The 14,333-nt window shown below is 52.2% G+C and overlaps 1 protein-coding gene across 4 annotated transcripts in view; it reads left to right on the top strand.

Moving 5' to 3' along the window:
- The window catches only part of EDRF1 (erythroid differentiation regulatory factor 1), a 36,792-nt gene that overhangs the window by 16,642 nt on the left and 5,817 nt on the right, over positions 1-14,333 (top strand). For all 4 annotated transcript variants that reach the window (XM_036736086.1, XM_036736084.1, XM_036736085.1 and 1 more), the window contains 10 exons: positions 288-359; positions 931-1,081; positions 2,551-2,739; positions 4,813-5,013; positions 7,467-7,685; positions 8,241-8,479; positions 10,082-10,240; positions 10,637-10,786; positions 12,068-12,221; positions 14,206-14,321. In XM_036736086.1, coding sequence (XP_036591981.1) covers positions 288-359; positions 931-1,081; positions 2,551-2,739; positions 4,813-5,013; positions 7,467-7,685; positions 8,241-8,479; positions 10,082-10,240; positions 10,637-10,786; positions 12,068-12,221; positions 14,206-14,321 — 1,650 coding nt within the window. The remainder of the gene's footprint in view (positions 1-287; positions 360-930; positions 1,082-2,550; positions 2,740-4,812; positions 5,014-7,466; positions 7,686-8,240; positions 8,480-10,081; positions 10,241-10,636; positions 10,787-12,067; positions 12,222-14,205; positions 14,322-14,333) is intronic.

The following is a 14,333-nucleotide window of genomic DNA, read 5'->3' as shown; positions in this document are numbered from 1 at the left end:
AACTAAGATAGAGTGACTGAGGAGTTGCCTTGGCCACGTAAGCGGGGGTGGGGCTCCTGTGGCTGCTTGGGGGCTGCTGGAATATCCGAGCTCCTCCTCCGACTTAGTCTCAGTCATTTGTGCTCTTGGAGGCAAGCAGACCCACTGAGGGGCTGATGCAGCAAGCTAGGCCAGCCTGCCTGGTCCTGCCGTAGTGCACCCTGAGGTCCTGCGGGGAGAAGTGCTGGGTGCTCCTGGGGGTTGTATGCAGGGCGCGTTAAGGTGACTCTCCAATTTGCCTCTTGTAGCCCAGCTGTGCTTTCCCCGTTTGCCACGACACCGAGGAGCGCTGCAGGCTTGTGCTCAGCTACGTTCTAGAGGTCAGTTTACTTTGACTCTTCATCAGTCCAGCCCTCTTTAGATTGGTGCATTTCTGCAGTGTCTGGGAGGCCTGGGGAATGCTTGGAGGGGGGTGGCAGCTGCTGCTCACGTCTGATGGAAGCAACGAAGGGAGATTGGGTTCTGGAGCCAGGAAGACCTGAGTTCAGAAACAGCCTCAGGTACTTCCTAGCTGTGTGACTCTGGATGAGTCACTGAACTGCTGTCTGCCTCAATTTCCTTAACTGTCAAATAGGGATGACCATAGTACATTCCCACCCAGGGTGACTGAGAATCCAGTAAGAATGTTTGTGATGTGCTTAGCATAGGGCCAAGCACACAGTAAGTATTGTAGAAATGCTGATTGTTGTTCGTGAGCAGAAGCAGCATATTAAGATGGTTTCTAAACCACTACAACCAGGGCTTCCATCTTTTTCAGCTAGTGTAGACCTGGGCAGGGCGTGCGCACGCACAGAAGCCATTACTAGTTCAGTAACACAGATCTTCTGTCTACACTCAATATTTACTTGACCTTCCAGTTAAATTCATGCTCAGTGCTTTTCTTTTTCTCAGGGTTTAAAATCTGTGGATAGCAGTATCAAAAGAGAAAGTGACCTCCCTGCTGCCGACCCCAGCACCCCGATCCCATTAAAATACGAAGATGAATCGGCCAGCGGCGGCCCCGAGTGTCTGGAGAAGCAGATGGCCTTGTTTTTAGACAAAAGTAAGACTTGGGAACAGAGTTGCCCTTGTAACTCCTAAGAAAGGCTTTTATTGAGAAGCTAAAAAAGATTTATCCCTTAAATGGACGGGAGAACCTTTCCATTCCACATAGAAGAAGAGCCTCTGTGCTCGTAGGAAGCCAGGCCCTCTTGGAGGCCCTGATATTCATGCCCTCAGCTTTCAGCCACGCTCTCGAGCCGCTTGTTCATCGTCAGCCATAATTCCACTTTCTGTCCTTGCCTCTTCATTGACAGCTCATTTAGGAATCAGAGAATCTCAGTCGGAAGGGTCTGGGGCCAAGGAGGCAGGCCCTCTTTATCAAGAAATCCCACCATGGAGTCAACCCCTCCAGAGAGGGAAGGGGCCCTGCTCCTACTGGCGGATTGACTGGGGGGTTGGGAGCAGTGCTTTTACAGAGCTTGATGTGTGACCTCAAGGCCCTTCACCATCCTCAGGGGGCACAGTGACTTATTAGTAGCCTTCCTAAGAGGTGGTGCCGATCACGTAGATAAAAGCTAAGAGCTGGGCATCAGCTCTAGCCAAACGTTTGACCCCTTCCATATGGAGGCCTCCCTGGGAGCTCATCTCTTTCTTCCATTTGCCCCACTTTCTTCAGAGAGCCAGCTGCTACCCCTTTCTCCCCACCTTCCATACCCTGTTGGCCCCCTCCTGGGGGGCACCTCTCCACTCAGTTTTGAGCAGCTGCCCTGGCATCCAGGTATCCTGACCAGAGCCAGGGCTTCTGTCCAGTCTAGCCATTCTTGGCATCTCCTTCAGCCTTGCAGCATGGAAATCTTGTCATCTGCCCCACTGTGCTCTCTCCCTCTTGGCTCTGGCTTGAAGAAAATAATCAAATGATACTGCTGTCCAAACCAAAACTGCCTCAGATGCTGCCCACCCCCCCAGTTGTTTGTTGCCCATGGCACATCAGCTCCTTGTAGTGGTGTCTATAGCACCCGGCATAGGGCCTGGCTCCGAGGAGCCGACCCACTCATGCTGGCCCCGAGAGCCCAGGGAGGGGTCCTGGATGGGACTTGGACCTGGGGCTTTCTGCCTTTGGATCTGGCTCACTGTCCATAATGCCAGTAGTGCCACACTCAGACTTAGATTCTATGTTTTATCGTATTTTCACTTTGTTAAACATTTTCCAGTGGCCTTTTCTTGTGGTTCTTAGACATTTTTGCGTGACACTATCCTCTCCCTGACATGGCTCCTCTCCATCAGTCTGGCAAGGTGGCGTACTGGGGCAAAGCGCTGTACCCAGGAAGGCCTGGGTCTGAATGCCAGATTTCAACATCAGGTGCTTATCAGCGCTGGCTCTGAGGAGGCCCCTGATGGAGGAAGGGTTAGACAAATATGGGAGGGAATCTGCCCATGGGCCCGGAGCCTGGGCTGGCCCATGGTGGCCAGCATTTGCGGGCTGGTGCCTTTGCCCCTGCCTGACACAGTGTTTTCCTGTCTCTTTCCCAGTGGGCTCCCTCCAGGAAGGCCACTGTTCCAGTCAGTCCGGAATGACCCCAGGGTCTTGGCAACATAAAATGAAGCTGCAGCTGATTCTCAAGTCATCCAAGGCTTACTACGTCCTATCAGATGCTGCAATGAGCCTGCGGAAGTATGGACGGGCCTTACGCTACATTAAGCTGGCCTTGCAGAGCCATGGTAAATGACTAAAAGCGGTGTCCGTCAAGTGGTTCATTGACCGGCCAAGCTGGGGGGGGCGGGAGGGGCAGGGGGTGGTGATCCTACTGAGGCTTAAAAACCATGAGCTGGGGCAGCCCAAGTGATGGGAAGAATCTGCTCTTGGACCCCAAGGAACCAGGCCCTGCATGTGAACCTGGGATACAGCTACCCCATGGCCTCCATTCTAATAGGCTATGCATGGCACAGAATGTCAGGAGACCCTCCCACAAAGACTCATCATCTGCTTGGTGGTGTTCCTTGCCCTAAACCTTGTACCCCACGTTCCTGTCCACTTCAAACTCCTAGTGGAAGAGAGGGAAACTGGTCTGGGTACCCTGGCCCTTTTGGTTTGGTTTGTCACGAGGGATGGCCAGCCATGTGCATCCCCTGAGCACCTACTGTGTGCCAGGCCCTGTGGGGAAGAGGACACACCTAGAGGGGGAAGCTGAGAAGAGTCTGAGGGTGAGGACAGGGGTGCTCATGCAGGGCAGTGGAGGTGAGGAACTGTTAGTGTAGGCAGCATGGCCCAGGGGAGCCAAAGAGTGGAGACTCCAGCCCCTCCCTGCAGTCCAGGCCTTGCCAGGAGCTTGTCCAGGGGAGAAGGGCTTGGACAGGCTCCCCCACTGTCTCGGACCACCTCAGCCCTGGTCAGCTCTAGTCAGCTCTACACTGGCCTCCTGAGGGCTTAGGTTCCCCATTGCTGCAGGAAAGCTGGCTTTCCTGAGCAGCCCTAGTCATGTTCCTCACCATTGTAATTGTAGCTGACACTGATAGCAGGCTTTAGTGTTGGCAGAACAACTTACCCTAATGTGCTTTGGATCCTCACGGCAACCCTGGGAGTGGGGGCTGTTACTATCCCCATTTTACAAATGGTGGCCTGCCCAGGGTCACCCAGCTAGTCAGGGTTGGAGGCTGCATTTGAACTCGGGCCTTTCTGGCTCCAAATGGAGCACCCTCTATAGTACACCTGGCCGCCATGCAGTTTCTGGTCTTCGGCCTCATCACTTGACTGAAACAGGTTTCTTCAGTTACCAGGGATCTCTTCATTGATAAACCCAGTGACCCTTTCTTAGGCCTCCTCCCTCTTGGCCTCCAGAGCATTTAACGCCACCAAGTGGGATTCTCCCGCCGGTGTCCTCTGCTCCAGCATCATCAGGGACCCTTCCTTTTACTAGGCTCCTTGCTGAGCCCTCTTCTCTGCCTCCTCTCTCCTGGTCAGTCTTAAACTCTTACAGGATGGATGGCCTCTCCCAGGTCAATGGGTCCTGGCCTGGCCCCTGTCGAGTTGTCTCAGGCTCACCATGACCAAGACTGAGCTCGCTTTTCACTAGAGCCCCTCACCCCTTCCTCACTTGGCTGTTTTTCCATCTGCTTGCCAAGATCTGTGGATTCTACCTGCCCCGTGTCTCTTGTTTGCATCCATCCTTTCTTGGGCATTCACTCAAAAGCCTCCCTCAGTCAAGTGCTCGTCCTCTGCCCTCTGGCCTCTCCCCTCCCAAATCCGGCCACCGCGCTGCTGCCACATTGGCAGGGCAGAGGCAGAGGTTGGATCAGGTCATCTGCTCCCTGGGAAGCTTTTGGGGCCCCAGCTGTCTGCCGCCTGGCTCCCATCTAGCCTTCCATCCCGATTTCACATCCCTCCCTCCCTGGAATGGACTCTACGTCCAATCGGTGTCCTTTCTGCTTTTTTTCTGTAAAAGATGATCCCCTCCCACCTCCATGCTTTTGCACAGGCTGTGTCCAATGCCTGTAACATAACATCTTAAAATCTAGGCTCAGCTCAAGTGCCAAGTCCCAACAGGCCCTTCCTGAGCGTCTCCTCCCCTGGAGTATCTTAGAGGCCATTCGGCAGAGCCTTTGGGGGTTTGATAAGCACATTCGCGTGTGCTCAAGCCCCCCAGTGCATGTGCTTCCTCATCATGTGCTCCCATCGAGGTTGCCCTTGGGGGAGGGCCTGGTCCTTCTGTCCCTGTGTGGGCAGGGAGGGGCTGGTTCGGCCGTTGGCAGGAGCAGTAATTGTTCTTTCTTTTCCCTCCTCCAATTTCCACGTAGATACTTATTGCTGCCTCTGCACCAATATGCTTTCTGAAGTCCTCCTGTTTCTTTCTCAGTATTTGACTCTTTGTGGTGATATCCAGTTAATGCTTGCGCAGAATGCCAATAACAGAGCCGCGTACCTGGAGGAATTTAACTATCAGACTAAGGAGGACCAGGAGATCCTGCACAGCCTGCACAGGGAGTCCAGCTGCCAAGGTAGGCCCAGGTGGCATTGCCCCAAGACTGTCAGAATCTCATGTTTGTTCGTGGAACGTGTCATTTCTCTAATGTGTGGGTGCCCCGCAGATCTTTTCTGATTAGTGACAATGATGGCCAGCATGTCAGCAGCACAGCCTACGTACCAGGCCCTGGGCAGGGGTCTTGTTATCATCCCCATTTTACAGGTGAGCAAGCTCAGGCAGGCAGAGGTGAAGTTCCTTGCCCAGTCATCCAGCTAGTAAGTGCCTGAGGCTGAATTCGCACTCCAGTCTTCCAGAGTCCAGACTCAGCCTGTGCCCTATGGCACCCCCTAGTTGCTGCAGTGGGTTGTACTTAGCAAACATTTGTTTTTGACCAGGTAAAAGAGACCATTCTTTGCCTCATTTCTTACCTAGCTTTAATCACTGAATGGGCATTGCCTCAGACAAACTGAGACCTGGGAAAGACCTTCGCTTGAAAAGGCATCCGGGCCCATTGCCAGTCCTGATTGATATCTGGCCACTGGACCCCGATGGCTCCGGAGGAGAAAGTGAGGCCAGTGACCTTGCACAGCCCGGCCTCACTTAGATCTAATCCACATGCAGGTCGTGGCACCACCTCCTTGATGTCATGGTCATCTTCAGAATGAAGGACAAACAGCAGCAGACATTTGTTAAGCGCATAGTGTGTGCTGCTCTGGATCTCACAGGATGATTCCTTGGACCAAGAACATGTCGACCTCCTTTTTGCCAGCGAGCCTGGCCATGGGCCAGTCCTTAGACACTTGTATCGGTGTCCCTTACATGTGACAGGAAGAAGATGGGGACATAAGGAAGAAAATTGAATGCAACATTATCTTTGAGGTTCATTTCCTCTTTAAAATATCTAGGAACAGGATCTTCTGTCCCTCCTCAGCAGTGTCCAAGACAGTCTTTTTATGACGGACACAGGGGAAGATTGCTCACTTTGAACAGCATCAAATTAAGGTCACAGTTGAGTACTTATTAAAGCATGGTGCCTTTCGTATATTAGATAATAAGGGTTTATTCAGCAGAACCTGTATTTAAGTGTGACGTTGATTACCACTTGTGAGCGATATCGAGCTGAACCTTCTTTACGCCTTTCCATCTGGCATTTGGTGACCTCGAATCCTTAGTAGCTGAGACCGATAGCCTTTCTCTGTTCTGATGAATAAACCACTGCAGTACCTACGGATGCCGCCTTATACCTTAAACCCTGTTGGCCTGTGTTGGCAGAGCATAATTTACATGATGACTTATATTGTGACTTTTTTTAGGAAACTTCTTACATTCTTAAATCATCTTCATTTTTCAGTCTACTCTGCCCCCTCCTTTACTCCCCAAACCTTATAAAATAAGGAAGGAGGAGGGGAATTGGCCTAATTGGGCAGGCTGTGCAGGGCCCCCACCCATGACATCCTACCAGAAAGAGAGCACAGAACCCTTCTGAGACAGGCTTGTCCCCTCTGATGACAGACTCCTGAAATGTTCTCTCCATTTATGTTGCTTTAGTTGTGACTTGCCAGTTCATGGGCATCATCCCGCGCTCGGTCACCTGGCCTGGGGTCCACTCGCCATCTCTGCAATTTCCAGCCCAAGGCAGTCCTCCCCAGTCACCATCCCCCAAATCTTCCTGTTGGGGATTGAGGGCAAGGATGGCCTTAACACAGTTCCTGGCACATAGGAGACTTTTCACAAGTGATATTTTCTTTGGTGCTCTGCCTCTGCTCCTGGAGGCATGGCCTGGTTCCTTGTTGGCATTGCCTGGTGCTCCTGGGTGGGCACAGAACACTGCGAATGATCCATGGCCACCCCATGCTTATTCACCTCTGCTCTGCTTTGCTTCTGCCAGCTCTGAATTGGGGGAGAAAAGCTTCCCTCCACCGCCATATCTGGGGAAAGTTCCCTGAAAACTTTCTTGTAACACAGGAGGGGTTAGGTTATGCCTTCTGTCTGCAAATAGTCCTAACTCTTGCTGATGGAAGCCTCTTTCCCTGTTCTTTGTGACAGGGACTTAGGTCAGGACAAAGGAGAGTCTTCTGGGCATTGGGAATAGAAACCTTTTATGGGATTCTAGCACTGACCTTCTTGGTTCCTAAGTAACCTCCCAGTAGTGTCCTGCACACAGTAGGCACTTGTCTGCCCAAGGCATTTACATCTTCACTGGAAGCCCCTTCCTTAGATGCTGGTCCTCAGGTGTAGCATGGAGAGAGATGGTACTTTGTTCTGTCCCAAGAAAATGTGTTTGTTTAAATTCATGGTGGTATCTTTAAAACTTGTGAGTGAAGGGATTGTCTGTGGCTGTGTGTGTCTGTCTGTCTGTCTCTCTGGGAGTGTGTCCCTTCAGCCTTCTTCCTGATACTCTTACAGAAGCCCTAGAATGTGGGATGACCAGCTAGTATTCAGTTACACGGTAGTTTATAACATTTGCTCTTATTTCTTTATTTAAAGGGTTTGCTTGGGCGACTGACCTGTCGACAGACTTAGAATGCCAACTTTCAGTTAGCTGCAAATGCTATGAGGCTGCTAATGAAATTTTGCTGTTTAGTGATTTAAAAAGCCAAAACCCTGAGCACTATGTGCAGGTGTTGAAGAGAATGGGGAACATTCGGAATGAAATCGGCGTCTTCTACATGAATCAGGCTGCCGCCATCCAGACCGAGAGAGTGGGCAAGTGCTTTTTGTCCCCCTGCCTCCCCTGCCCCTCCTTCCCCAGTCCAGGCACTGAATGACAGCATCTTCTCAGAAGGGGGTCAGGAAGACACCTTTGCTACTCAAGGGAAGCCTTTGAGGATCTGCAGCTCGGGCCAGGGTGTCTCCCTCCAGCAGCCCGTTCTTTAACTCAGTCGCAGAGTCGTGAGGGCGTGGATTGACCTGTGGCCCCCCAGCAAGGGCAAACCACAGCCCACTGTGCTAGGAAGCAGATGGTCTCAGTGATTTCCTGCCTTTTCACCTCCATACTCTTAAACAATTAACAGTATTGATTGGAGGCACTGAGTCGTCACCAGGCGCCTTTGACCTGATTTCCTAGCATCTGGAAGTGTGCTCCTGGCAGGCAGGTGAATGCTAAGGAAGGATTGTCGGGGCCATTTCAGGGCCAAATGCAGACGTGATTTGGTGCCAGTCCAGTGCCCTTGCCCGGAGCCCTTAGGTGTTGAACTTTCTGGGGTGGGCTTGTCCTGAGAAAAGCTGTGGAATAAATGGCTTTTTTTCCCCTCTCTTAAGTGAGCAAAAGTGTGTCAGCAGCGGAGCAGCAATTGTGGAAGAAAAGCTTCTCTTGTTTTGAGAAGGGAATTCACAACTTTGAGTCAATTGACGATGCCACCAACGCCGCGCTTTTACTCTGCAACACGGGCAGGCTCATGCGCATCTGCGCCCAGGCTCACGGTGCCGCCGCTGCCGCAGCTGGCGGTGAGGACGCAAGGCGGGAGTTCTCTCCTGAAGAGGCGCTCTACTACAATAAGGTAACGGCCAGTCTGTGGCCATTCAGTCATTGAGGACTTCACCGCAGCTGCCGGTGGTCTGGTATTTGGCTAATTTTCTCTCAGTAGCTTTCTCAGAGGTTGGTTTTTGTTTTTTCTGATTTAGTGGGTTCAGTTGTTCATCATGGATTGGGGGTGATCCTTCATGCTTGTGTCCATCAGGTATGGGTTCTGGGAAGGCTTTAGGGATTGGCTGAGAGACAGGCCATCAGTTTGTCTTGACTGGCAGAGGCTGTTCCCCTGATATACAGCAAGATGTGACACTTTTGGCCCTAGCACTTTTCGGAGGCTGAGTCTTAGGTCCCAAAGGAATCTCAGTCTGTGTGTGCGCGGGGAGGACCAAGCCCCAGAGAGTTGAGTTCACTCTTTCAGAAATCTTTCCCTGCCTGAGGTCCCCTGGTCACCAGTGGCCAGAGAGTCACTCTGTGGAGTGCCCAGGTGAGTGTGGAGGAGCCGGACCACCACACTGCCAGAACTGTCTGGACAGGGTACAGGCCTCTCCAAGGCAGGGACAGGAGACTTGTGCTTCTGTCCCCAAGAATGTAGTAGGTGCTTAATAGGAGCCTGTTCTTGCCCAGACCCTCCATCCCCTTGTGGCCTGTTGCCCCTCCTTCTTGTCCTGCCTCTTACTTCACCATTCTTGTGTCTCTGCATCTCCCCTGGCCTGTTGGAGGCCTTCCTCCTGTCTCCTACCGTCTCTATGACCAGCCTGTCTCCTGTGCTGTCTTCCACGTCCTCACCTTCCACGCAACTGGGATGCAGGATGTCTGGGGGACGTGTGGTGGCCTGCTGGGAGTCATGGCGCACCCTTCCGCCAGTTTTTGTAATTCTACTTTGCTAAGTATTTCAGAGAGTCACAGTCAGATAACGACATAGGGCACTATCTGTGTAAGGGGCAGCAGGGGGGAGGGGCAGTAGCTTAGGGGTCGTTTCCCAGAGTGATCCCCATTCAATTCTCAGCCTGTCTCATTCTGTGCAGCATTCATCCCAAACAGGCCTGTGAATGGATGGACTGTGTCTCCAGCTGCAGGTTATGATGTAGGCAAGATATGTTTTCTCTCTTGTGGGCATGGTTAAACCTGCCTCTTAAATTGAAGCAGGTTTCCCTAAAGAAATTGGGGAGGTGTCCTTGGGATCCCTGCAGGGAGTCTGACGGCATTTGCAAAAAGGAGCATTTGGAAGCAGGTGGGGTGACATCTCCTGGGAGGTCAGTAGACGTGGGCCATCGGCCGTCAGGAGTCAGGGAATCCTGGAGAGATGTGTCAGGGACAGCCTCCTCTCCTGGGCCCATGTGTGTTCCGATTGTACCCAGAGTACAGTGGCATCTGATGCCCCCTGTGCTCATCCACCTGTTGTGTGACTATAAAGATGGGCCTAGACATCTAAACATTTTCATTCACCCCTTGGGTTTTGTTGTAGGGTTCAGGTGCTGCTGTGTGAGGCAGCTAGGGCAGTGGGTGGAGTGGAGTGGGCTGTGGATGGGCTTCAGGGGGTCTCTTTGTTTAAATTGAGCTTTTTGTCCAACTGTCTAAAGTCATTCTGAGAAGGGGAGCAGGTGTGACCCACTGGTCCCTCTTTTCATAGGCCATCGATTACTACTTGAAGGCCCTGCGGTCACTAGGCTCGAGAGACGTGCACCCTGCAGTGTGGGACTCGGTCAATTGGGAGCTCTCCACCACTTACTTCACCATGGCGACCCTCCAGCAGGACTACGCCCCGCTGTCCAGAAAGGCTCAGGAGCAGGTCACTCCCAGATCCTCCCCCCACCCTGAGCCCCTCATACACCAAGACCCATCTCAAGGGCCCCTTTTGTCCCCTCCTCAGATGAGGTCACTGTAGGGATCCTCTGACCCTTCTGCCCCTGCCCTGGTTCCTCTGCTGGTACTCCTGGTCTTCACATGTTGTATGATGGGTCTGGCCTGCATAGGGCTACAGAACTCCTCCCTTCTCCCTTGCCCCCGCAGGTCCTGGCCCAGTATAGGATGGGGCGGGGGCGGGGGGGGAGCAGGAGGGGCGCCATGGGCAGCCGAGCCAGGGCTCAAGGGAAAGAGTAGGGTGGTTATCAAAACATTTCAGCCTTTCGGTGCGAGCTGGAGCACGTTTTAAATGTTCGCACTTAATCTTGGTATTTTTTAATAGGTTGAGAAGGAAGTTAGTGAGGCGATGATGAAATCTCTCAAATACTGTGATGTCGACACAGCGTCAGCCCGACAGCCACTCTGCCAGTACCGGGCTGCGACGATCCATCACCGGCTGGCGTCCATGTACCACAGCTGCCTGAGAAACCAGGTTGGCCCGCCCCGAGGCCAGCCAAGGGAGTGGGGCAGGGCAGGGCAGGGGCCTTTCTCCTCAATTCCTACACATCTCTGTGTGGTGGGCTGCTTACAGGTACAGGTTGTGGAGAAAGTGATGTGGGTGGTTGTCTGTCTGAGACGTTTTATTTAGGTCACTAAAACAGATTGGCGGTTTCTTTTCATGATTCTGTTGAATTGCCATAATGTGTGAGGAAAGCTGGTAGCTCCCACCTCCCCCCTTCTTTCTTCAGAAAACATGCCTGGTCCTGGTCCTCTTTAGGAATTGTTTTGAGACCTCAGGAGAAGCCAGTGTCCTCAGTGACAGCACCTTACCTTCCTCATGATGAGCTCCTACGATAGACGTGGGGCATCCAGGACCCAAGCAGACCCTCTATTTCCAATGTGCATTTCATTCTTTGGGGGGCAGGGCAGGGCAATTGGGGTTAAGTGACTTGCCCAAGGTCACACAGCTAGTACATGTGTCAAGTGTGTGAGGCTGGATTTGAACTCAGGTCCTCCTGACTCCAGGGCCTGTGCCCTACTCACCAGGCCACCTAGCTGCCCTGCCCAATGTGCATTTCAGTTGTGGGGTCTAGGTGGATGGCCATGTTCACAATCTTGTCTGCCCTCAGTCATCATCATTCTCTTGGACAGTGTCTCCAAAGAAAAGTTTTCTGTGTGTGATTCCCCCCATGAATCAGTCTTAAAGGTTAGGACCCCGCAAGCACACACACCTCCCCCGTCAATTGTCCCAGATGGCTCTGACATCACTTGTGAACTTAAGGCCCTGAATGTTATATAGATCCCTGAGCACCTTGGTTTTATTCCTAGCTTGGTTTAGGGCAGTACATTCCAAGTAGTTCTAATATTTTCCCCAAACTATTTTGTTCATGCATTTAAGTGGAACTGAGTGATGGGTAGGGAGTGGCCTTTGAGGAGAAAATGTTGCACACAGAGAGGTTTCTGGCGACTCCTGCCCAGAGATGCTGGAAGGGCAGGCCTGTGGTCAGTCTGACTGATGACTCCAGGCTCTCCTCAGGCTGCAGAGAAGTCAGAAACAGGGTGGTGGGATGACCCCACAGTGGGGGGGGGGGGGCGGGGTGGCCTCAGTTGGGTCCTAAGCTCTGTCCCCAAGGATACAAAGCTCTTTGAATGGTTTCTGATTTGATTGGTGACTGAGTCCCACCTCTCAGAGGCCCCCCATCTTTCCCAGAGCTTTGTGACCTCCTTGTAGGGTCTGAGTCAGGTGGTCACCCCGCTTCCTCTTTGATTTCAGGTCGGGGACGAGCACCTCCGTAAGCAGCACCGGGTCTTGGCTGATCTCCACTACGGCAAGGCCGTGAAGCTCTTCCAGCTGCTCAAGGATGCTCCGTGTGAGCTGCTTAGGGTGCAGCTCGAGAGGGTGGCCTTTGCCGAATTCCAGATGGCAAGTGAGTCTGGGCAGGTAATCTCCTCCCGTGGGAGGGAGCCCACGGGCCTTGGGGGAAGGGAAGGCCCATTTTACATTGTCTTCAAGTCTTGTTTTTTACCTGTTTCTCTGAAATGAAGCAGTTATTTTTGATGATCTCGCAGTCCTCCAGGAGTCAGGGCTAGTCTACTGAGAGACTGCATGGCCCTTGGATTATGTGCCAGCCATACAAAGTGGGAATTGTCTGAAAACCGTTTTAGCCGGCAGTCATAGCTGAAGCTGTAACGCCCTCCTAGACCCCCTGAAATGAGGGAAGCACAGATACAGCCTCCCTTGGGTCTTACTGCTTCTGGCCCTTCCCAGCCTGTAGAGGCTATTCCTTTTTTTTCCTTTCACTTTGGAGTAGAGTTGACACAATTACTATGGCACATGAATTATTTCATGAACTTTTTGTGTGCGTGCTTTAGGTTAGCCCTCCTGCAGATAGATGAACTTCTGAAGAGGGAAAGAGAATGCTTTCACTGTGCACTCAGCATCGGCCTATTTATCCTGTGACTCAATTTCCATAGACATGCTTTGGGGCTGTGAGGGTACCATGGACTAGTGGGAGCCGGGTCCTCCTCGTGAAGTAGTCTGTGAGCCTGGGCACATTGTCCACACCTTGGTCCTCTGCAGTTCTCTAAAGACTTTCCTAAAGTTGGGACAGGAAGGTTTTCACTCTTTATTGACCTTCTGTGACCTTGAACTATGTGTGATCCTTCACTAGAATGTTCTTTGGTGGCTGAATCTTAGCATCAGAGGGGTGACCAGGACCTTGGCCACCATCTTACCTAAGCCATTGTTCAAGCCTCTGGAGCAGGGGTAACCTACAGCCTGTGGGGGTGGCCCTCTAGGCTCATGGGAAGCTCTTTTTATGGCAAGGTTGTTCCCAAAGTCTAATCTAAATTTGCCCCTTTTGCAACATCCACGTGTTTTTCCTGGTCCTGACCATTTAAGAAGCCTTCTCATGCTTGAGCACAACTCTCAGGCCCCCTGAATGTGCCCAGGTTCTTCAGCCAGGCTTCATGACATGGCCTCGTGGCCTGGTGCATCCTCCCGCCTTTGCACAGTCTGTCCTCCATGCCTTATGTACTTCTCAGAACACGTACTTTGCTTCAAAGTTCCATTCAGTCAACAGACACACTGTGCCAAGCATTAGATACACAAAGGCTCAGGGGAACCAGCCCCTGCCCTCTGGGAGCTTAGAGTCTAAGGGGTTACAATACATCCCTAGAGCAGAACGTGAATTGAGAGACAAATGATGTCGGGCACTGGCAGGGAGGGGAGGCAGAAAGAGTCCTGTAGAATTAGTGACTGAGTGAGGGGGGAGGGACGTTCTGGGCCATTCTGACACACAGTAGGGCCTTTGTGGATGATTTTCACATGTGTCATTTGGTCCCAAGGAAGACAGGATGGGAGTTGAAGATGCTTTAGCCCAGAAGTGGTGTCCCAGTGGAAGCCGCTTGGAACAGACCCTCTCATGACTAGCATCTGTTCTTGGATACATGAGGTGCCCCACGGTCCTGGTGTGGCCAGACCAGCGGCCCGCGGGGGCGATTCCAGCCTGAGAACTTGCTCGGTGCTTGGGGAGTGGGTTAAACTCGGAGGAGGCCCATGGACTTAAAGCTGGCCTAGCTTGGCGACCTCGGGTCTATGGCTGTAGTCCTGTGAAGGAAGGGAGCGTGTGAATGATGTGAGCGAGCTTCCTTGCATCTTTTCTGTGACCTTGATCGGTCCTCATGAGCCTAGAGCTCCTGCTCGTCTCTGCCCTTTGCCTTCATGTTGTTTTCTTGTCTCTGCCCCAGCTCACTGAAGCCTTCCCTCCCTCCTGGGCATTTCTCCAGTCAGATCTGCATCGGGTTTAACACCCTCTTCATTCAGTGGCTCCTGTGATTCCTGTATGATGTTATGTCATTGCTTGGGCCAAAAAAACTTATATGTTAACACGTTTGGGTCTAATGTTGTAGGTCAGAATAGCAGCGCGGGAAAATTAAAGACCTTGTCTGGCGCCCTGGACATAATGATGAAAGCCGAGCGTGCATTCCAGCTGATCAGGAAGGAGCTCGTGGATGAGTGTGACCAGGTCAGTGTTGTT

This window comes from Trichosurus vulpecula, chromosome 8 (assembly GCF_011100635.1).
Source record: "Trichosurus vulpecula isolate mTriVul1 chromosome 8, mTriVul1.pri, whole genome shotgun sequence".
In the NCBI taxonomy this organism is placed as follows: Eukaryota; Metazoa; Chordata; class Mammalia; order Diprotodontia; family Phalangeridae; genus Trichosurus; species Trichosurus vulpecula.
The sequence above is the reverse complement of the archived record's forward strand: the minus strand, read 5'-3'. Positions and strand labels throughout refer to the sequence as shown.